The following is a 24,167-nucleotide window of genomic DNA, read 5'->3' on the forward strand; positions in this document are numbered from 1 at the left end:
TAGAAGTGCACGTACAGACCTAAGAGAAGTCTGACAGGACAGTGACTCCTTTCAGTTTTCCCTTCCTCTCCCCCCATCTATGTCTCTGCACCCCAGATATGAGATAGGACTCATCTCATCTTGCATTAAAGCTGTAAACTCTGCAAGACAGGGGACTGTGTGTTGTGTTCCATGTGCAGTAACTATAGTAACAGCTCTCGGTTCACAGCTGAGGATTTCAATGCTACCATTATATAAGTAACTGATAATAACAAGTAAAAATATTAAACAAATTGGTTCACTTCATCTATCTACTTCCAAGACAACCATGGTCTGGTAAGAAACATTTTCTAAAAGGCAGAATCTCATCTGTTCTGTAATATGACCTTCAAGCTTTGAGGGGTGAGGGCAAGTATTGGCAAAGGACTGTCACTCTCTAAGGAGGAGAGATCCTTCTGTTCTACAAGATATTTTCCCTCAACCATTTCCTTGGGATTTAACCGATCTTGAGCTTTGTCAAGATACCTTTAGATGAAGTTAGTCTTCAAAACACGAAGCTATATTCGAAAGAATGAAGAACAGGGCTTTTTCTATGATCAATTATCACCAAAAAAGAATGATTGCGACTTGCTTTAAATAGTATTGGTAAATAGTTTCCCAGAAGATTAAAAAAAACTTGCAAGGTACATACAAACCAGATTCAAATAAAACAAGAGATGCCAAGGTGAGAATCTTTAACTTGTTTGCTCACATGGAGATTCAAGCTTTCACAGAGCTCAAGCTGTCAACTGGAAACAGGATAAAGAGTACTAGGTACAAATGCGTGGAATGGGTGTTCTAATCTATGCATGACTAAGAATGAGGTTGTGATTCCTTTATTCCTGTATTTAAGTTTCTATATTTAAAGTGCATATATTCCCACATTTCTTTACAGTAACTCTACAACAGTAATGCAAAACTCTAACAATTTTTGGTATGTATTTCTGCCATATTAACGACTGTATACATATAGAGCCACAGAAGATTATGAACAATATTTTTAAAGCATTCTGAAGTCATTCTGCTCCTATTAAAAAGTTTCTTTGAATTTCACAGCATCCATTTGCAGGATTGTTCTTGTCTATGTTATAGTCAAATTTTATTTCTCCTTTAGGTGCCTCAAGGATCTGCTAAACCTCCAGCTATGGAAGCATCTACAACACATCTGCTATGAAAGCATGTAGAAAACAGGAACTCCCACTTCACAACTTTGTAAAGCTAGCCTAGAGAGGATGCTGTCTTTAAGTTATATTCACATTCACCAAAAGACAGCTTAAGGAAATAATACCAGAATTTATAGCTTTCAAAGTAGTATCACTCCCAAAATGATACAGTGAGGATCATGCCAGTTTCTTTCCCTACCTCCAGAGCATTTGAAGTAATGGCTCACTAGAAATAGCTTTCTGCTTATTTTCCAGATAGTTAAGAGTATTTTCTTGCTTTATTTTCAGAATAGAAAAAAATCTGATAATTAAAATTGATGTTTAACTCCAATTTATTACAGTGATGTCAGTGTAAAACCATTCTCTTTTATATATGAAAGTATATACTGTCCATCAGAAGTGATCAAGATAAAAATACTCTTCACCACAATAGCTTTGTCAATGCAAAACAGCAAAGCTAGTATTTTCAAGTTTTACTCATCTGTTAAGAAAAAATGTAAAAATGTCAAATAATTTTAGAGGAATTTGAACTAAATGTTACCAGTTGAACAAGAATAAAATGAAAACTGGAAAATCAGTCAAAATTATTTGAAAAAGGCTTATGTAAACTTTTACTAAGCGCAACCAGGACAGTTCCAGAATTTTCATTTACAAGTAGAAGTTATATAAATAATTTCAACAAGTAGGACAAAACAATAGTCAGCTACAGTAGTAGGACAAAATAATAATCAGTTATCCTACAGAAAGCATTAGGTTACTTAGGTACTCCCCTAAATTAGTGGGGTGAGCTTTCTTCTTAATGAAAATTGGTACCAAAAATGAGAAAGAGGTAAAAAACCTCACTCTAAATTGGCAGCGATGCAGAGCAGATTTAAAATATAGATATCATTGGTTATAGTCCTGTGCCTGGCTACAGTAAAGAAAGAAAATAAGACAGCAGAATTTCTAATTCCCCTGAATTGCAAGTCCCCTGAAGAGGACTGCTAATACAGGGAACAGATGAGGAAAGTATAAGAATAGACTATTACACTATATTTGCCTAGATTTCAATTTTGAAGATGTCTCATATGTGTAAATGTTTCCAGGGTTTGAGGCAGAATGCATTTTATGAGCCAACGGATGCAGAAATAGCGATCAATAACAGCCTTGAGGGTCTGCACACTGTTAGGTATCTGCAGGTGGTTACAAAGAAAAGTCAACCAAGCAGCAGATAGTTAAATTCACTGGAATATTTTCAAACTTCTACAATCGAAAGAGTGAAAACCATTGGTTTAAATCATTATTTTTGTAAAGATAAACGATAACATTACATGTATTTTTATGTTAATCCCATTGAATTAATTTCATGTGTATTTTACCAGCCTTTCATTACACTCTCTGGAAAATAAAATCACAATCCTTAGGGTTCTTAAGGGTTTTCGTTTTGTTATACTACAGTATTTTGTTTAAAACAGAGCTTCAGTCTCCTCATTCTTCCCATTTATTCCTCCCACATTACCTAGGAAGTGGTGGACAGCTGTAGCTATGTCTTTTTACACACTTGCGGTTCCTAGCACTACCTCCTCTCAGCCAATCTTCCACATAGATGACTCTTGTCAATATGGCAAGCCTGCTGTAAACAGGAGTTAATGCAGCACAAAGCCTTCTTTGCAAAACTGCAGAAGTCTCGATGAGCTCTTTTGCTTACTCATTTGATAGTCTGCTCTATCCAGCTCCATGACATGCTGTGGCCTTTTCCCAACACCACAGTTTTGGTGTTTTCACCTGAAGCCAAATTTTGCCCTTTTAACATATGTTCATTATGGATCGTTGTTACTGATACTACAGAAATAGGCAAAATCCACAAAGAAAGATGTCCAGACAGAAACTCGAACATCCATTACAAGCTGCTGATTTAGCAATGTGCTCCTTGTTAGGGTACAAAAAAATGCCAATGACACAGATGCAGAGCGACATTAATTCATTACTGGTGAGAAAAAACATCGAAGTCAACACATAGGCACATGAACATCCCAATATCCTATACAATTTTTGCAATTAGAAATTAAACCTGAGTTTTCTTATTATTTCATAATCACCTCACTAGGTAAATTCTGATGAAATTAGCATTACAAAAGTTGGGGTAGTGGCATACTAAAACTGGAATGCTGCCAATCCATCCATTCTCAGTTGTACAGAAGCCAAAATATTCATATCTAACATGTTAAGATTTTATTTGCACTGGAAATAAAATAATATGCTGCTACAGGGATTTAATATTTTGTGAGCTCCCTGGAAGAATGTGATGAAAGAGGGAAAAAATAGGTTTTCTCAAACTGCCTAAACAAAATAGGATCAGGTAGAGGGAAGGAAGAGAAGTAGGCCCTACAGCAAGATTTCAGTGTAAAATATTTTTAATTCTCTACTGATAAAATAAAATTACCAATATTATGTTTTCATTTTTTCTTTAGTGCAGAAAACTATACACTCCAATGCATTTTAATGAATAGAGGTATTTTTAAACATTTTATAATTCACTCCTCAGGCACACAACACTAAAACTGGGTTATTTACCATTAACTGGAATTCTCCTAATATATTGACACATTGCCTGCAGATCTCCGTCTTCCAGTTGAGTTCCATGACGCACAAAGCCCAGAATAGTTAAAAAGCAAGTAGCCTAGGAGGCAGCCACACTCTTTGATGCATGAAAAGTTCAATTTAGGTACAGTGCACTGATTCTCTCAGTTCTCCTGCGCTTACTCAGAATAACGAGACTCGAAATGAGGAAGGAGGAAAAATAAAATCAAGATATTCTGGAGAACTCCGCATACTGTAAGGTGTATTTTAATTTACACAACACAAACATACAAGTAGTAGAGTTCTGGCTCAGGAGGGAACTGCAAGTACATATGGGTGAAGACACTTTTTTTCTGACACAGGCATATTGCCCAGTTTACCAAAAAAGGTCCTTGGAGGCTACAAGCTCTGCACCAAAGAGCCCTTATTAATGCCAGTATTGGAAATATGACAGTTGTAAACTAAATATATCGCTGTGGTATAAGAAGAGTTTGACAAGTTCTGCAGTTTTAAAGGGAAAGCACAGCAGAGACTGAGCAGTTAGAGTCAGGGGTCTTTTCAACAACTTCATTTTCCTTTGGGGACCAGACCTGTCTACAGAAACCAAGTGGAGCCTTTCAACTGCCTTGAGTTGTTCGAGTTCAGCACAGGAAAGGCACTCAGGACATTCTTTGAGTACAGTATTAAGCTTCCTGAGATCACACCTGCTGTGCTGGAATGCAGAGATGATACATGCATCAGTTACACTTTTCTGCTATGCCTTTGTAAATCTAAAATTACTACACTGATTTTGTTAACCTGTGTGAGTTCAAAGATTTTTTTTCCTACAAAAACGTCGTTAGAAAAATTTTTGCTATTCCTAAATTAATAAAAACATTGCCTTTCATTTCAACTTCATGCAGTTGCTGAAGTAATAAACCTACATAAACAAGCAGTAAAATAGTGTTATTCTTCTCTGTATTGCAAGACATATATAATACTCTTCAACTGTCATTATAATGTAATACTCTTATTGTATGCGATTCAAAGGCCTGAGAAATGAGGTTGATATGAATCATCTCAGCACAGAAAACCTAGAAAGAGTCTGCTAAAATGCTAACTAGCATTCAGAAATTCTGCATGCTGAATGCAGGAAGATATAAAAATGCCACAGTCCTAAGGAATAACTCAATGCCAGCTACATCCCTGACTTGCTTTATTCTGAAAGTAGGCTAGTTTATCTGATTTTTTGAAAACTTCACCTCAAAATAAAGGATTTATGCTCTGTTTGCACCAGTATCTTAAGCCATATATTAATATTTATGATCAAAAAGTAACCAATTCTTTGCACTGGATAGAATGCTGTTTGTCTTCAATGTTCTAAGATGTCCTTAAAAACAACAACAACAACAACAAAAACTTTGACAATTAAATGAGCATTATTTCACTGCTAAAGAAAAAGATTAGATCAAAACTATGAAGAACCTGCACTGAGCCTATTCAATAGTCCAATAGCTTAGCCTAAAATCTACGGTGAGGCCCTAACTAATAGACTTGGGCTTTCCTTTAACCTAATCCTGAGTATTTGCAGGGTTAGTGATGTTTGACACTTCTCCACGGAATTATACTACAGTAACCTACAGTGCATGTTACTAGAAGACAGTATTGAGTGAGGAGCTAGGGACTTCAGATGTATGAATTTATAGTTGAAACAGAAAACAGCAGAACTATGTAAAAGCAGTCATAAGTTAGTAGTAAAGTATTTCACAGTATCCCTTAGTAGTTCACATCCTCTTTGAAGAATATTGCAATCTGGCATAATTCCACACAGATAGGGAGAAGTAAGAACAAATGCTATGATTTGCTCTCTGGGATCTATCTTAGGAAGCACTGCCAACTAAAACTGATTCTCCTTGGATACCATGCAAAAAACATCATCACTTTGTGACTAATGGTATCCAAGAGCATAGAGTAATCCAATCAGTACGGGGTTTTGTTGTGTGTGTGTGTTTTTTTTTTTTTTTTTTTTTTTTAACTGTAGGCAGTCCCTGTGAAGGTCCAGCTATCAGCACTGCAGTTGCTTTAATCTTCAAATCCTACATGCACTGACTTAATTAATATATTTTAGGTCCCATACTAATTCTATATTAAATTGCAGGGAACAAAAATGCGCAAGTTATAACATGAACCATGCCCCACCTCATCATCATTTTTAATGATTTCTCTTCACCTGACTTCTACGGCTTCTTCCACTTTCAGAGGCAAGCTCCACTGTCTTATATAAATACTTCTAATGGTACCATTGCTCCAAGCGATCTCTTTAGCTAGTTATTACTGGTTTAGTATCAATGGACATTTTGTTCAAGCTTCACACTCTGATTTGTATGAACTGCTTCAACATACTTCCACTGTTTGCTCCTGTCTCTGAATCCACACATTCTCCTTATCCTGTCTCCCTTGATCATAACTTCCAGTTCAACACTCACTACACTCAGTTTTCTGCCCTAAACAGGCAGTTTTCCCACAAAGTGCAGTTTTCCACCAACTACAAAACTCTCTTATTTCTCCACTACAGATCACAATTCTCTCATCCTGAATGAGCAGGGGAGTCTCCTGGCTCCCTACAGAATGGATGTGCAGGCCTTGTCCGTACCTGCTACATACTTACCATACCTACTAGAGCTGGTCTTTGTTTTCCAGGCTGCTGGATTCCAACTTAGTTAATATAAGTAAGATGGCCTGTTCAGCAGGCACAGATTTAATTCAGCACTCAAGTACTAACTGATCCCACCATTCAGATTTCTGAACTGCAGCCTCTTCTCTTTTGCCACCTTAAATGCAATAGTCATTCCTTCAGCACACTGATGAAAGGGGTTGAAGCTGGCATACTGTGCTGCCATAGATACATCTAAGGCAAGATGGTACCACTTCCTCAACCAAGAAAAGTAGCAGTTTGGGGAGAAGATGAGATTTAGTGAGCAGCACAAGCTTAAGTCTGTAATGCTTAAGTCTATCTGGACAAACATTAATGGATTTGCTAGAAAGCATCTATATTCCTTAAGTTTTTAGATAAATATTCTGTACTGTTGCTGATCAGCACCTGCTGTGCAAGTGAGAAGCAGACAGGCTCTTACAACTCCTTCTCTGTGCCAGTAGGCTAAAAGAGTTGGGAGTTTGTAGAAGTGTCTGTAGCTCTGGGGAAAAGTTGGAACATTATCAAGAGGAAAGGAGGAATCCTCTTAATTTCTAAGTATCAAATTAAGCTTCCTGCAAGCTAGCAAGACAGAACACCAAACCAGAAATCCATCCTTGTTAAGTACCATGTCCATATGTATGTTTTTAACCATTTTGCTCAAAAACCCTTTCCAAATCATAACCCCTTTACATACTCTATGTATACTTGTTGGCAATGGAAGTGTGAGTTGATCCAATACAGTCTGTGCTTTTTACAGTTGCTTAAGATAGTTGTGTTAGAGTGTAGATGAGGCTACAATGCACCAGAAAACCATCAAATGTCTGTTTCAGAAAACAGCGCATGGCGGGGGGAGGGGGGAGAAATCACAGCCTGTATATTTGGACATGATAGCCCAGACCTTAAATATGTCCCAACCAAATTCAGGGGAGTTTAAATAGTTTGGAATTAGGTCTGTAAGTGTCTGCAGTGTCACTGGGAAAGGACAGTGATGAGAACAGAACAATTTCTTCCTGGAAATCAGTCTTGGGGCTGGGAATTATTACTGTGTCAGACACTAATACAATGATCACTGCTGGCATTGAAAAATGAAAATCAGTTAGGCTGTTAAAAATACACTGGCTCCATTTAAAAAATATATACATCACATGGCTACTTAAGTGATGCCATAGTGTTAATATCCTGACTAATAAGAAAGTTACCATAAAAAGATTTGCTGACCAAGTACCAATTGCCTCAGCTACTAAGACATTGGCAGTCCTTTCACAACTCACTTAAAAATAAATCATTTTGTCCTTGTACTTTAAGCCAAGTCCATGGTGTAAAGTTATATTTCATAAGGTCAGTAGGGGAGCTTAATCTCTCACTGTTTTGTATCAGGCCTATCACCACACAATTCATTTGTCTTTGCAGAAGAAAAAAATAAGTTAATGATCTCTAGCCTTCTCAGCTAGGCTTGAAATGGCACTGGGAATAAAAAAGAAAATTCTCTGCTTTCTGGCTCCAAAAGAAACCTCTATAGGAGGCTCCCACTGATCTAAGATGTATACTTTGCTAGCTTGACTGAGCTTTGTTGAATAGTTGCCTACAGCTGAAACATGCATTCAATACGTTGTCCAATTTGTGTCTTGGAAGATTGCAGCTTCTTTTAGCCCATTCTGGTTAACAGAAAACAAAATGATAGCTTGTGTTCATTGTCATTCCCATTGACAGCAGCATCTGTCTTCACAGAAGACAAAAGGGATGAAATTGAATGTCCATTGAAGTCATGGGGTTTAGGGAGAAGGTGAGTGTTTGTTGCTGACTTCCTTCTCTTTCAGCATACACGAAGAATTAGAGTCAATGAAGCATCAGAAAGTTTTCCTACAAGATTCCATATTACATATTTTTCCATTAAGTAAACATTTAAAAAAACCCAGTTGTGCTGAAGTTCATAGTATAAAGCACTGAATGTCACCCAGGGAGACAGTGCAGTTTTGTCTTATCTATTCACTTAAATACTGGGCTGAAAATAACTTCCCAGGGCTTGACAGTGTGGTTGCTTCTCACAAGTCTATTAGCACAACTGCTTAATATAAAAGCCAACTTGCTACTCCTATATATGACACTACTGATACACTGATATCCATCAGTAACTAGTAGAAAGATTAATCTCACTTAACTTTAACTTTCTAGAAGTGTGGTACTCAACTGAATCATCTAGACTCTCCATATAGTCACTGGAGCTAGAGTTGCACATACCCACAAGGCAATTCAGTCTAACTAGTCCAGTCACCCCTTCATGTAAGTGCCCCCTGATGTACCAGTCTCCATCTGGCTGCTGAGAGCACCTAGGAGGCAAACTGGTGATAGTCATCCCTGTAAATGAAACAGGGCAGGGCCCAGGCTTAAGCACTGGCCTGTGATCACCCATACTGTTTGAATGTTAGCACACTTCACGGAAACATTTGGACTAACTAGCATGTTTTGAGACAACGCTAGGCATGGTTTGAGGAACAGCACTGGCCAGAGATCATTTCGCAAACAGCCATCTGGGTGCAGATATTCTGCTGGGGGAAGGGGAAGAGAGCGTAGCCATTACAAGCGTGAGCCACAAAGTGCTACCCTAGCCCCAGGACCACAGGAATGTACCAGTCCTATTCTATCCAGTAGTGTAAGTGAAGAGCTCGGCTACATTCCTAAATTCTACACAGCTAAAGCTCTGTGAAATTAAAGTTTAAATATACACACACACAAACACACTTCACCTGCAAATCCTGTTTGCTGGTCACCGTAAGTCTTCAGTATATTCCTACTCTTATGCTGCCTGTCATTAAATCAGTTCTTCTCAGTTTGGTGGCTCTTAACATACCAATAGAAGAAAGAAAAGGGAAGAGTTTAGCCCCGAGTGCAGCAGAACAAGGCTACCACAGCTACCATGGCCTAGACGGCTTTACTCACATGACAGTTTGGCAGAAACAGCTCATCATCTGTTACAAGGTACCACAGCTAACAGCAAGGAAACAGAGATAACAGTACACATTGTTTTGCAACAAAACTCAACTGAAGAACAGTATATTAGACATACTATATTTTCCTCACCATTTACAACTCTCTAATGCTAAAGATAGCGGCTCCTTAGGCAACACTCCCCTATTAGCTTCTTTCCCAATTATCAGCCATTTGTGTTCAGCCTACATGACCTAGTCAGATGCTATGTCCCCTGACACTGTTCTAAGAAATGAGAATAAAAAAAGCTATTTTGAGAAACTATCTAAATAAAGGAACTCAGATCTGACCCCTTGAGCAAGAACTGTGGTCACTGACTGCAATCAACTCAGGACATGAACTGAAGATGCCAAGAGGGCACGATACAGCTGGCACATATATATGAACCTGTGACAACTCAGCATTTCCAGCAAATGGGCCAGGAGAACAAATGAGGGTCTCACAGTTCATAATGCCTCTAACTTCACTCTTCACACTCTTTCACTGGAAAGTAATTATCTTGTTAGCTTGCACTAACAGCAAGCCTTTTGGCTGCAGTGAGTCAGCCTCTTGAAACATAAGAAGAAAAATACTAAACCAAAACACTTTACATACTCTAGATTAAATCAGAGATAATATTTGAAAAATGTTTATTTTATGATCTAATAATTTTTCTTACAGTTTGTCAGAAGGATTTATGCATGCATGTTTGTTACAATTGAATTGTGTACTGGCAACAGATTAACAGCACGGGAAGTTAAAAAGCTTTGGCTAATACTAAGAACATCAGAACTATCAGAGGTACATCGGGGACTATCAGAGTAATCATCATACTGTGCTGTAGCATAGCTGTACCTTAAATGCAAAAAGTACTAGTGCTGTATAATGAGGTCAGTGTCCATATGCCCATTCATTTCTTGACCTTTGTCAAGGCTTCCAATAAAAATAACTTATATGTAGTCTTTTATTACGTGAGCACTTGCCCACTAATACCCAGATGCAGGTTTCCCTGAAGAAAATTCACACACAGTACATCACAGAAAAATACTTTACAGGATCACATCCTCAAACTGCATCAGAATGGTCAAAGATTCGGAGGTCTGAGCTCTGCACATTTTACATTCCTGAGTTACTCGTTCCCTCAGCCACATAAAATGCATAGAAAAATCTGTGCAGCTGAGGCATTTGAGCTAGTTTCGTCTGAATCAGAGTAAGTTAATAAGCCTTCCTAAAACAGGGTAGCTTGTGTAACACAATTAAATATTAATAAACTCCTGTGGAAGCAAGACCAATGGAGTACAAACTGTCTTCCTGAATTTTATCTTACAACATATCATTTTAACCAGTTACATATTTGTCTATACTCTGTAAGAAGTTTTATACAGCAGTTGAAGTGATGAAGCCACACAGAAAAGCCTCAATAATTACTGAATTAAGTGTATGCCTCTCAAACAGTTTCAAGAATGGCTTCTAACCTAGCTTAAAATATCCATCACATGTGACACTCATTCATAATCAAGCTGAAATCCTATATACAGTCCATCTAGATAAGATACTGGTTAACCTCAAATTCCTCTTCTCTGACCCTACTTGCAACAAATGCAAAGTCCTATGAAACCAGAAAGGTAATCATCTGTCTCAAATAACAACATGAAATTACCGTTGTTCAATTTCCTTTATAACTGTGTGACCTTTTGTGAAAGAACATTTCTAGTTGACTAGGTTTTACTAGTCTCTCGGATCTAGTAGGAGTTTGCTCTTCCCCTAATTACAGAAAAAGGATCATAAACCGGAATCTCTATTTCTAGTGCTGTAACGGACAATGGAAAATACATTTGAATTAGAGGTGTTGGAAACACTTCCAGAATAAATGCAAAACATTTACTCCCAAGTCTCTAGCTGTTAGGTCAGATCTCACTAGAAGGCAACTTAGGTAAAAGCTGCAGGTTTTTTGGTTTTTACATCAACATTTTTGCTAAGACACTCATATGAAATTTGTTTTCAAAAAAGTAATAACTGAACTTGAGCAAAATAGCCTAAATGGAATGAAGGCATTTTGGTTATCAGTTTCCCAAAATATCCACAGAATTCCCTTGTTCCTCAAATTCAGATATGTAATTCTCTGATCAGTTCTGTCAGAGGTATTTTTATTAAAAGGTTCATTCTTTTTACAGATTTTAAAGCATTCATTAGAATGAAGCACTACAGTAAAACTTACATTGACATTCCTTGCAGCACTTGCCATCCACGTATGCCAGGGCAGAATTAAGCGGACAATCAGAGAAGGGGCAAATCAAAGCTTCACACTGCACAGTACCATTCTAGAAAAATAAAAAGTGCTTAACTGATAGTCACATTTAGCAAGAGAAGAGATTTTCCTCAAAAATGTGAGCATATAAGCTATTTTTAAGTACAGTAAACTGACAATACCCAAAAAGCCATTTTAACATGGTTCTTTTAATAGTTACAATAGAAACTATACTTTTAAAATATCATTCATAATGTTTTAGACATGTATGATGTGTTTGAGATGATAGCAATTGAATTGTTTAGTGTTTTTGTTTGACAGGCAAGTTTATTTGGAAGTAAAAAAATATTTTCTGCCAGTCACCAGCAAATTAACAAATTAGTGTGAAATATAAAAGCCTCATAAAGAAATACTCTACTTTCTAATTTTTACCTAAGAGAATATATTTTAAAAGATAATAATATCATAACTGCAAGAAAAGTCTGATACAAAATAATACATTTTAAATGCTTTGAATGCATTTGTTAGGTAGCAATCAGCCAGGTCTGATACTATGGACCAAGCCTTCTTCTGCTTAACAACTTTACAACTGCTAAAGAACAAAGCTAATATTCTGCTAGAAACATACCAAAATCAAATCATGCTTAAGGAGGACAGCTTAGCAAAACATAGCAACAAATTCATCTAAGGTGCAGTACCAGCAACAGCAGCCATTCCACCAGTTACTGATGTCTTTTGGATTAGGAACTTAATCAGTCCAAATGGAATTAATGAGGTTTAAAGGAATGGACATTAACCAAGATACCATGGTTTGGTATTTGAAAAGATACTTGCAACTGTTTCTGAAGTTCTGATACCTTAGAAAGTCCTCCATCCACTTCACATACTTTTTTGTGATACAACAGAACATGCATATGACCCTGACATCTCATATTTATTGAGATGTAACCAAAGGAAACTAAACAGAATCAGACACACAAGGGATCCATTAAATCTTTTTCTAAGAACAATACTGTGTTTGCAGTGATAAAAGAACCAGGAATTAATTATCCAGAGAAACTGTTTGCAATTCAGTGCATGGGAATAACATGACAGAAAAATATATTGCATAGCATCTGCCTATGCAGGCATAAAATCTAGGATAGCTACACATGCTGATACTGCTGAAATAATAGAAAAATATATCAGTTAATAGTATTCTAGATTTAGAATAGGTTTTCTAGAACTTTGTTGTTATTATCTAGAGTACACACTGGAAGTCTTCTCAACACTTGGCCACAGTAAAACTAATTAAAGAAAACTCTAGGGTTCCTGAGTTTCCACTCAAGCTGTAGCCATACCATGCAAGTGCAGTTTTTACAGCCATCTGTCCACGATTCAAATTCTCTGTAAGTCGTGCCTTTCATTGTGCAGGTCCTTTCACAGTAGCACTGATCCAACTTATTCATCCTCTGCTCAGCTTGGGACAGCTGTATACATGGTTCACAAAAAGTAGGGTTTAGATTTGTAAGTGGTTTCCATATCATTGAAAACGTAATTGGAACTGTAACCCCATCAACCACGTAGACAGGAAAATGCATGTATGATATACAGTCAAAGATAATGAAATGGTTATTGTCAAATATGAAGAGATTAAATGATTGGTCATTCGGAGAAAAAAAAATCTAGTAGTAAAAAATAATGCATTCCATCTTTCACTAACAACATCAGGAACATCATAGGACAGAGTAGGATAAGATGGACATGGACCCTAATTTGTCATCTCTGTATGTGTGAACTGACCAGGAATCCTGCGCTACATAAACTACTTATGGGTAGTATGTTACACAAAAGACCTGAATCTGAGTAGAGTCAAAATTGGAGGTAAAGTTAAAATTAACATGCCAGCAATTGTTCTTCCAATTGAACCAAGACTTCTTTTTTTTAAAAAAAAAAAAAAAAAAAAAAAAAAAAAAAAGTGTAGTTGCCAGTTAATCACATTCCTAAAGACAGCTATGGAACAGACACTTTAAGTGCTTTAAATTAGTACATGCTTACTGGCAGTCATGAGCGTTTTCAGCATGATCCTTCACAAGAAAAAAAATGATTCTCAGTTGCCTATCTTGCACATATTTTATCTGAAAGTTCCCTTGGCAGCTCAGGTTTAGAAAAATCTTGGACCAATAAACCTTGCTGCAATAAGCACTATAAGCATAGTAACCTGCTTCAGTACAGTTTTATTGCATTGTTAGCCTGATAGATAGAGCTTGAATATTTATGGGCCATTTCCTTGTTCAGAGTTTTGGATTATGTTTACTATTAAAACATTTGACTAGAACATATGATTAAAAAATTAAGAGAATGAAATATAAGGAAGTTCTCTGAATTAGATACTAGGCATAGTTAAATACATATACAAACATACTTACATGCAATTATATTTTGCACACACCAATATGCACATCCACACAAACACACAAATAATCCAAAAAGACAGCAATTAAGCCCTAGAGTCCTCAGTTCTCCTGTGCTATGCCTCCTAGTAACCATTACCTTAGCTGATGTTTTGGCTAAAATGTCTTGCAGCTCCATAATTTTCTGCACGAGGCCATGGAAGTCATTACAAGTTGGACACGCTAGAATTACAAATACACATTTGTCAAGATGTATTTACAGTAAGTTCAATCACATTGACAATGACAATCAATACACTGAATCTCAAGGTTTTAAGCAAGCTTGCAGAACAGAAACTAGGCAAGAAGCACATTTTTCATTTTACGGTGCAAGAATTAATAGACTTACTGCGATTAAGATCTGGGCATTGAGAAATAAATCCTTGAGGCATGACAAGTAATTGCACATCTTGCATTATTCCCTATAAACAGAGAAGAAAAAGAGATGTATTCTTTTTACCTGTCAAAATTATGTTTTCCTTTCACCACATAAAACATTAAAGCCTACACAGAAAAGCTTCCTGATAAAAACAGTATTTATGAATACACAGCTTCTTATCTGGACCTAGTGCAACAACAGAAGAATAAAGAAAGTGAAATGGATAAATGTACATGTATGTATGTACATATGTACAGACAGAGGATCATTTTTAAAGACATAAGATTAAATGTCAAGATACAATAATGTGGCAAAAGTTGGGTTGTTTTGAATTCATTGTTATTTTTAGTTAGCCACTGTAGAAAAGGTTGAAAACGACATTTAAAAATAATTTTAAACAGCAATTGTGTTTCCAGTGACATTGAAACACTAATACGCAAATTTTTCACTGAACTACAACTGTCAAATAGAAGTTAATCTTAAAGAAATTTGACTCAAGAAAAACATTCATGCAAACCCTTTATGATTTTGATGCGAATCTCTTTGTAAAGCAGACAGAATGCTAGGAAACTACCTATCTGTTACACAGCTGCAGACTTGCATGCTGGCAAGAATTTAAGAGAACAGGAAGTTTAGCATGAAATTTAAATATGCCATCTGGAAATTCCCTGCTTCACCCAGAACAGATAACATGCTTACAGGTAGAATGTACATGCATCCTTAGTCATTAAGATACCATTAGCAGCCACTTTGCTCCTCTCCAAAAGGAAAGGAGAAATAGTGAGCCATGCTATCATATATGCTCCAGATGTCCCTTTCCTCTATGACTCCTTCCCATTATCTCATACTCAGAAGAGAAGGCAAAATAATTACATCATGTTTCAGTATGCTTATAAAGGGAACATTTCAAGACGCAAGGAACAATATAAACTAAATGCAAAAGGCTGTATTTCATCCAACTACACAGTATTCCTATTAAAAAGCCTAAGAGCCAGAACTTTGACCTCAAGTGCATGACTCAGGATGCCTTAACAGCCTAAGTGACCCATGGAGAAGAATAGGTGTCACTGAAGGGCTACTGAGAGTATACATAAGTGACATGCCTACCCTTTCCATTAACAAAGCAATGTTTTAGGGTAACTGGACACTTCTCCATACCATGCAAGGAGCTGCAGTTACTAGCTAATAGTAAAACAGGTAGGGTTAAGAGAAGATTTCACATCAAGACCTCCCAGAGCAAGTGTATTGGAATTCAGGAGCAAAGATCTCTTTGAAGAACACACTCATTAGCTCTGGGTGTTCACCTCACTCTCCTGCCCTCCTCAGTGTCAAAGTTCAAAGTCTCATCAACTCAAGTTATGCCACTTTCCTGAAAAGAAGGAATTAAAAAGCTTAAAACGCATCTTTTTTCTGATAACACAGGCAACTATACAAGTCACTTAGCTATTAACAACAAAGCTTCTCTACCTATGTAAAGACCTTTATTTATCACACATCACCTGTGATGAAAGCTGGATGCTGCCACTTACCAGGAATTCAGATTCCTCCTCATCCTCCCCAGGGTAATAGAGCTGTGACATTTAGCACATCTGGGCTTCCAAATCAGGGATTTCTGATAATATATGAAAGGCTATGTACAGGCTCCTAAACTAAAGCACCACCGGTTGTCAGGTACATACAAGCACTACTAGTACCAGAAAGCAGAATTGCCTTCTCAGATTTAAGCACTTAATGACACAGATATATTTATATCCCAGTGTGAATATGCCCAAAATATTGGTACGTTGTTTTAGTGGAGCAAGATTAGGTCCAAAATGAAATACAGCCAAATAAATTTTTTCCAGAGTGACTAACGATTGAGTACCTTGATATAAAGACAATCCATTTGAGACATACTCAAAGTAACCCAATTTTCGGAAGGAACTGAAAACCTAGACCTCTGAAAACCAGATCAGTAGATGTCCTACACCGGCCAAATGAAAATACAGTCACTTCAAAACAGTAAGACAGATTAAAAGTATTCTTCTACACTGATGCATTTTCTGTACAATGGTGTCACATTTTCAGATGTGGTCAGGCCATTTGTATTATATTATACTGGAGAAATCAATTAGAACATTGTATTTTGGATATATTGATGTCATTTTAACAACTACCAATTCCCTATTGTATTTCTGTTAAATTGACTTATATTTGCAATTGAGGCACAGCTTATTGTATTTTATTTAGTAGTTTATTTTATTTTTCCAAAGAAATAAAGAAACAAACAAATACCATCTACAAGGGGAGTATTTATTTTTCTAAACTAAAGGAGCTCCTTCACAGTGTCTATGATTTGAGAAAATTTAATCAAGTCAAAAATTATGAAGACAAATAAAAGGAATATTAAAAAAGTTATTAACATAGAATAAAGTATCTGAAATCAGTTTAACCAAATGCACTAATATTTGCTTTTGATTTTATTTTCACATTTAACTGTTCATTTAAACCAGAAATTATACTTTTGCAACTCATTTACCAGGCATCCTCTCAGTCTTTTGCAGGAAAAGGAAACAAAGTAAAAAAATAAAAACAAATTCATGCTTCAGTTTTCAAATCAGAGTGCCTCACTAGACTTCCATACTTTATATCTATCAAATGTGTAAATTATCATTCAAGTATCAAGTACAATATTTCAACACCTAAAAACGTATTTTAACACAGAAGCACAGAATTTGCAGTGAGTCATAGTGTTTCATCCCAGAAAAGAGTTAGCAAGCCATATTTAACAATATGATTAGGCCTGTGACAGACATCAATTACATTCTGTAGCTCAAGTAAAAAAAAATGCCAATAGGGAGGTAAATGGGACTGCAGTGCCGCAAGGCATCCACAGGGATGCCATCATTTGTCAAAGCAGCTCCAGAGAGAATCGAAGCCAAACCACAGACAGCAGCTGTGACCAATGAATGCTACCTAATGGACTCATGGACTCTGCAGAGATAAGGAAACAGAGTCCCCTAGACTGTACTGCATATCCATACCCTGATGAAATAGCATTGGGGGTGGAGAGGAAATGCATCCAGCTGTAAAACAGACAGTTAACCTGACCACTTCTTTCCTATGTTTCACTTGGCCATTGACTTTCTCCAGGTTTAAACTGCTGTTGGCAATGGCATTTGGCAAAACTGAGCCTTATATATCAAGCTGTACAGCTTTATCTACTCAGGAAATTCCAGTTTGATGGAAACATAACTGAATCCATGTCTGACAAGGAGTTCACTGCATCTAATATGCTACACAACACACCATGGCATTAAGAACTGCATTACGATTGCCAGCAACTTGTTTTCAACCTGATCTAACAAATTGACAATCCTGTTGGCAATTTCTTCCTGATCAATGTAGCTGTATTTCTGCTGAGTCCTTCATGTACATACATGCCTCTTATCCATATCTGGTCTGCAAGGTATACCTTTTTTGTTCCATCCAAACTCCTGCTAGAGAAGTAATACGGCAAGCATCATCTCTTATTCAGTACACACATCTTTGTCCGTAAGACTAACCTCAACTCAGCTGAGCCTAAACCAGTCTTAGTTTACAGATCACATATTCTTCCCTAAGGTGAAGTCATTTTTATCCAAATTCACTCTTCCTTTCAGCAAATGCATACCTTAAAATAGCCATGTGCATTATTCCTCTGCCCCAGCCAAAAGGTTGTACCTATAGGTAAGTCCATGAAGGGCTTTTCCACAACTCTTTCATAAATCCTGTTGATAAGCAAGGAAATAAAAGTCAAGTTGTTATCATGTCATTTACTCAGAGCTATAACATTCCAAATGTGACTTACTATGAATCAACATTGTTTACTTACTTATTGCAGTCCACATGTAAGATCAAGTGAGAGGCACTGATTGCTAAGGAAAGTCTGTGCCACTTATCATCTGCCAAAATATATGGGAATACTTCCGTGTGGGAGCGATGACTGCCTGAACGATAATGCAACCTGATTTCATTTCGATGACCGCTACTTTCCAGTTCCAGGTACCTACACCAAAATGAAACATCTCATGAACCATTCTAATCAACACAGTAGCATTTTACATCACACAACTTCTCACTATCATACAGGAGAAGAGAAAAAAAAATGATGAAGGAATAACAAAGACAAAAGCTGACACTCTGTAGGTTTGTATTATATCCTCCTTCTGAGTAAAACACAGCAGCAATATCCAACTACCATTTAAGCACACAAGATCAAGCTAATTATCTTTTTTCCTTTAACAGTATTTTTCATAACATGGTCTCACTGGAAATACAGTTAGTCTATTATAAAAACTGCATTATATCCTGAAAGTACAGTATAGATACTCCAAAGGCATGAATATACACAACAGACAACACTAAGTGCTGTGATAGGGACATCATTAGTCATTACCTAGGGTGCAAGGAAGAACAGAGGCTGGACATTTGTTTGCTTTTTTATATATTGTATAATACCTATTTTCATAATGAAATTTCTCCAGATTTCTCCAAAGAACTCAAAATCAAGAAGTCCTATACTCTTCAGAACAATTTACACATGTATATATGCACATATGTATTTAAATGGCTAAGTGTATGGTATTTGTGGTATATATATATATGGTTTTAAAAAGTGCATTGCAGGGATACCAAGATGGGTACACCATATACATCAGATTTGCAGACAACGTGTTTTGGTAGCTTTGAGCTTTGGTAGCAAAAGTACTTCTAAATATTCTTCTAAATATTAGAGTTTCTCATTTTAAAGTGCCCCTTCCCCAAAATTTTTAAAACAAGAACGAACACGCAGAAGTGGAAATTCTCTAATCAGGTGCATTCTACAACATTCTACGACTCTAAAAGAGTAAGGAAAACACAGTATGTTGTGAAATGCAAAGATTGGGTGAATGGACAATTCATTTTTTGCATTTTTGCTACTACATCTGCAGTCAAGCATGGTGGTGGTTTGTTATCTTGTGTGCATGTGTTTTAGGATGATGCATTTTATTAAAGAACAGACAGGATAATTTTTGTAGTTTAAGAGTGAAGATGAGGACATCACACCAAAACAGTCTTGTATGAGACAGCTGAAAATGAAGAGCTATCTTGTATAAGATAGTTTTGATGTAGTCTCCTCATCTTTCATTAATCAGTCATTACCCCTAGGAGAAGGTTGGGCTCACTGCATCTCTCCTTCCTTCTGGGTCTTTTACAGTGAAGTGTGCCTAGCAAGGGCACAAAAAATACCACTCTTCTGCAAAACAGTCAAAGGGCACCTTCCCCTTCCTCCCTAGTATTAACAAAGCAGTTAGCTAAGTCCAGCAATAAATTTTATAATCTGAGCTAATTTACCAACTCATGCTCCCAAAATCATTTCTGCATGGCAAGGAGTGTAAACTAACTGAAGGTCTGGCTGGAAAAAAAAAAAAAAAAGGCCATAGTGGCAGGACATCAGTCAACTTAATAACCTTCTTCATAATGCAAGCTTCAAGGATAAAAATAAGGTCACACTCAGCCTAAAAAAGGAGGGGAACATTACAAAGCTGGACTGCTCCAGAAACTCTTTTCCACTCAGTTGCAGACATAATCCAGGAAAAAAAAGGGCATGGATATGTTGAAATATTATTTCCTGGTACAACACACAGCTAGCTCCTATTCGCCTCAAAGTCAATAGTCAAACTGACCCTAAAACACAGCCATACAAGCAGGCGTGCAGGAATCAAATGTACAGTCAATACACAAGGTATAAAACAAAAACTCATTTTTGCCTCTCATACAGATAGGATAACAAGATCTCAGATTGAAACAAGAATTGTCAAATAAACGTAAAATATGGCTGCAAGTTCTCAGAAATTAAGAACTGTTGAGACATGATGCTGGCACTTAACCATGCTGCAATAACCAAGGGAAGCTTCCTATATGAAGCAAAAAATTCAGGACATCTGGTGAGCTGTTTCAGTGATGACTAACTCACTTTGAGATCTACAGTGAATCTGTTCCGTTTTACTGCTTAGTAAGTTGTAAACAAATGCATCTACCTTCTAAAGGCTTGGTGATCGTTGGCAAGAACATGCCTTCTGCCTAAATTCAGAGAGGATTACGTATTAGCAACCACCTCAACAGCACCACTTTTTGCATGACTTAACGAAACCAAATGTTAAAAAGTCCTCAGACAAAACAGAATCATAATTTACGGTTTACTAATAATCTGTAGAAGGAGCAGGAAAACACAATCAGAAAAGTGACAATATTCAGCTTGAGCTAACACTGTGTAAGGGTAACACTGGGAAGTGAAGGTTAATCATTTCTGCTTCATCATTTTCAAGATACTGTGCTAGATATTCAGTGTCTATTTATATTGTGTATATTTAACTGCCTGGACTTAAAACAGATCTGGCTCAGTTCTCTTCACTTCAGAAGACTGAGCATGGTCTCAGGGCTGGTGCGCAGCCGCAGTGGGAAATGCACAGCCTAGCCCCAGCAAAGCTTCTCCTGCTTCGCTGAGACGACACGTGATGCCTCCTATCAGCCCACAGCCACCTCAGAGCACCCCAGACACATTCAGAGAAGTAAGGGAAGCATTAACGCCCACAACTGGCCATAGAGAGCTCACTTATAGTGACCAAAATGTTTTAAAAATCTCCCTACATGCTTAGGATAATGTTTTGAGAGAGAGAAAAAAAAAGTGAGCTTGTTTCCTAAGGACTTGCTCCCGAAGGAAATGATCACTGCGTTATGCTTCAGTCTTTTTTTAAGACTCATTGCTGAAAAGCTCCTGGGGAGCCCCATCAGCAGAATTTCATATCTACCCCCTCCCAGCCCAGGGTGCTTGTCTTGGGGACGACATCAGCCCGAGGATTCCCATACTAACGCCCTTACTGCTTTGTCCAGCAGCTCCAAGACATGCTGCTATGCTGAAAAGACACAGAGCTCTAAGTAAAAACAAACCTCAATGATAAACACCGTGCAAAAGGAGAACCTGCTTCTACCTTCACTGAAAGCACATAGGCTCACTGTTTAATCAATACCAGTCTGCCCGATTTTAACCCCGAAAACCGCATATCCTTTGGTCAAAGGAATTCCGCTTTGGAGGGAGATGATACGTGCTTCGGGTTGCTATGTTTGACACACAATGAAGAAAATGCCAACCCGAACAAAGGGCTGTAACATCTCTGCAGATCACTCCGTGCAGGCACAGTTGTTTCAAAGGCAACTGCCAAGGCCAAAGAAAGATCAGCCAGTCTGCTTGGAAACCAGCCAGACAGCAACCGCTTCCACCCCAAGGCTGAGCCTGTTCTCAGAGGAAGGAGTTTGTCTCAGCTGCCTCGAAGCAAGCCGAGACAGACAGTAGCAATGTTTTTGCTGCTGCCCCACAGGCTGCTGTGCGCGTACCCCAAGCGTACAGCCGAGGAGCGCTGGTGTGCTACCACATGTCCCATTTAGGGGCACAGGGGCTGTCCTCTCCACACTGCATGAGCCTCTGCACTACACGACCCACGCTCCAAGCTGGGACACGCAGAGGCGGGCTGTGGAGTTAAAGTCAGGATGCACAGCAAAGGGCTAGTTTGGGGAGGTGAAGCAATAGCAGGTTCTGGCGTATGGAGCAGGACTCTCAGGGAAGGGGGAAGTACGGCCCACTCACCACCATCAGCCATTTTGGTAACTCTAGGTCTTCAGTGCCTCACTCACTTATTTGGCATCTCTGCTCAGAGAGAAAAGGCATGCTATAACTGCCCACTGTTACTCCAGAAAGCTAATAAAATAAAAATAAAATCCTACTTCACCTCAATATGTAGGCAAATATTTTTAGAAGCTGAAGACAAGCTACCATATCTGCTGTTTAAGATTTTTTCTTTTTTAATTTTTACTACTCACTTTTATAGGTACAGGGTTAAAAGTATTCCACACCTGTTTGATCTATACTAAGAAAAAAGAAAAGCCAAAGAAAGTCAAGGAATATCTAAAGAACAACAAAAAACTCATATCTCCATTATTTATAAAAACCTTTATCTGAAGATCTCTAATATAGAGGTTCTTGTTTTTTACTTGGGTATAATGATATGAAATAACAAAAGAGATCCTACTCAGTAGACTCAATTCATTGTAAACTATGGCTACAACCGGAGTAAATAAATCCCATTCTACTGAGTGCAGCTGAAGCTGTTGAAGCAATCCGCACTGCACTGCCATCATGTTCAGCAATGCATTATTTGTTATTTTCCATGGTGTGATAGCTGGGCATTCAGGAGACTAAGCTTTTTTCCCATTCGGGAGCTAGAACTTTTAATGTTCTTTAATATTAAACATGAGCTTTTACTCAATGTTGCATCTCCTGAAACAATATGGCATCAAATTATCCTCATATATATTCTAAATGCCAAGCGGTACCTGCATTATAGCTGTAAAAATATAGTCCTCAAGTCATTACACTGTTTGGCCTCACCAGCTTTGACCTCTTCCCTGACTACCCTACAGCTCTACCTAGTCAAGTGATGAATGACACTTTTGCTAGAGTGATAAAGTACTGGTCTTTACTTTTCTGGATAATTTTGTAGCACTTAATGCAAATGCATAGAGAGCAGGAAAGCCATCAACTCTATTTTTGTACATTTCTGAATACATTTTTAAGAATTGGACAGGAATTTTCTGACATGAAATATTTCTATTCAAAAAAAAGCCAACTCATCAAAACCAAGTCTTCTGACTGAAACAAGTGTTCAAGCAGCAAGATGTAACCAGAATGAATATTTGCTAAACTCAGAAAGACTCCATAGATTTGAACCTGTATTTCCCATTTCCAAAAAGCATGCACCTGCAAGTAGACCATAAAGCCAGTTGACGTGATGAGGTCAGCTGAGGCTCTTTCAACGCATAGAATCCATTAATCATATATTAACCAAAAAAGAACAAATCAGGTACAACAGGGACCTAAACTCAGCAAGCTAGTCTCACTTCCTATACCTACACTAATAAAGCCAGCAAGGGCCCTTTCTCTGGGCCTGAAGACAATCACAGAATGGTTGAGGTTGGAAGGGACCTCTGGAGATCATCTATTCCAACTCCCCTGCTCAAGCAGGGTCACATAGAGCATGTTAGACAGGATCACATCCAGGCAGGATATGAATATCTCCAGTGAAAGAGACTCCACAACCTCTCTGGGCAACCTGTGCCAGGGCTCTGTCACTCTCACAGGGAAGAAGTTCTTCCTTATATTCAGGCAGAACTTCCTGTGTTTCAATTTGTGCCCATTGCCTCTTGTCCTGTCACTGGGCACCACTGAAGAGAGTCTGGTCCCATCCTCTTGACACCCTCCTTTGAGGTATTTGTATACACTGATAAGATCCCCTCTGTCTTCTCTTCTCCAGGCTAAACAGGCCCAGCTATTGCCACCTTTCCTCACAGCAGAGGTGCTCCAGTCCTCCAATCACTTTCATAGCCCTACGCTGGACTCTCTCCAGTAGCTCCATGTCTCTCTTGTCCTGGGGAGCCCAGAACTGGACACAGTACTCCAGCTGTGGCCTCACCAGGGCTGAGTAGAGGGGCAGGATCACCTCCCTTGACCTGCTGGCAACAGTCTTCCTAATGCACCCCAGGATACCATTCACCTTCTTTGCCACAAGGTCACATTGCTAGCTCACAGTTAACTTGTTCACTAGAACTCCCAGGTGGGTCTGCACCCAGTGTGAGCTGCATTCCAGCTGATCAACCCCCAGCCTGTACTGATGCA

The 24,167-nt window shown here is 38.0% G+C and overlaps 1 protein-coding gene across 1 annotated transcript in view; it reads right to left on the bottom strand.

Annotated features, from left to right (window-relative positions):
- Positions 1 to 24,167, bottom strand: part of NELL2 (neural EGFL like 2) — a 148,977-nt gene that overhangs the window by 96,242 nt on the left and 28,568 nt on the right. Inside the window, exons 4-9 of the mRNA XM_062583812.1 lie at positions 18,291 to 18,464; positions 18,090 to 18,186; positions 14,408 to 14,480; positions 14,159 to 14,241; positions 12,967 to 13,095; positions 11,597 to 11,699 (exon numbers count right to left, since the gene is read on the bottom strand). Of these exons, the coding sequence (XP_062439796.1) occupies positions 11,597 to 11,699; positions 12,967 to 13,095; positions 14,159 to 14,241; positions 14,408 to 14,480; positions 18,090 to 18,186; positions 18,291 to 18,464 (659 nt within the window). The remainder of the gene's footprint in view (positions 1 to 11,596; positions 11,700 to 12,966; positions 13,096 to 14,158; positions 14,242 to 14,407; positions 14,481 to 18,089; positions 18,187 to 18,290; positions 18,465 to 24,167) is intronic.

The sequence above is a fragment of the Rhea pennata genome, chromosome 1 (assembly GCF_028389875.1).
Source record: "Rhea pennata isolate bPtePen1 chromosome 1, bPtePen1.pri, whole genome shotgun sequence".
NCBI lineage: Eukaryota > Metazoa > Chordata > Aves > Rheiformes > Rheidae > Rhea > Rhea pennata.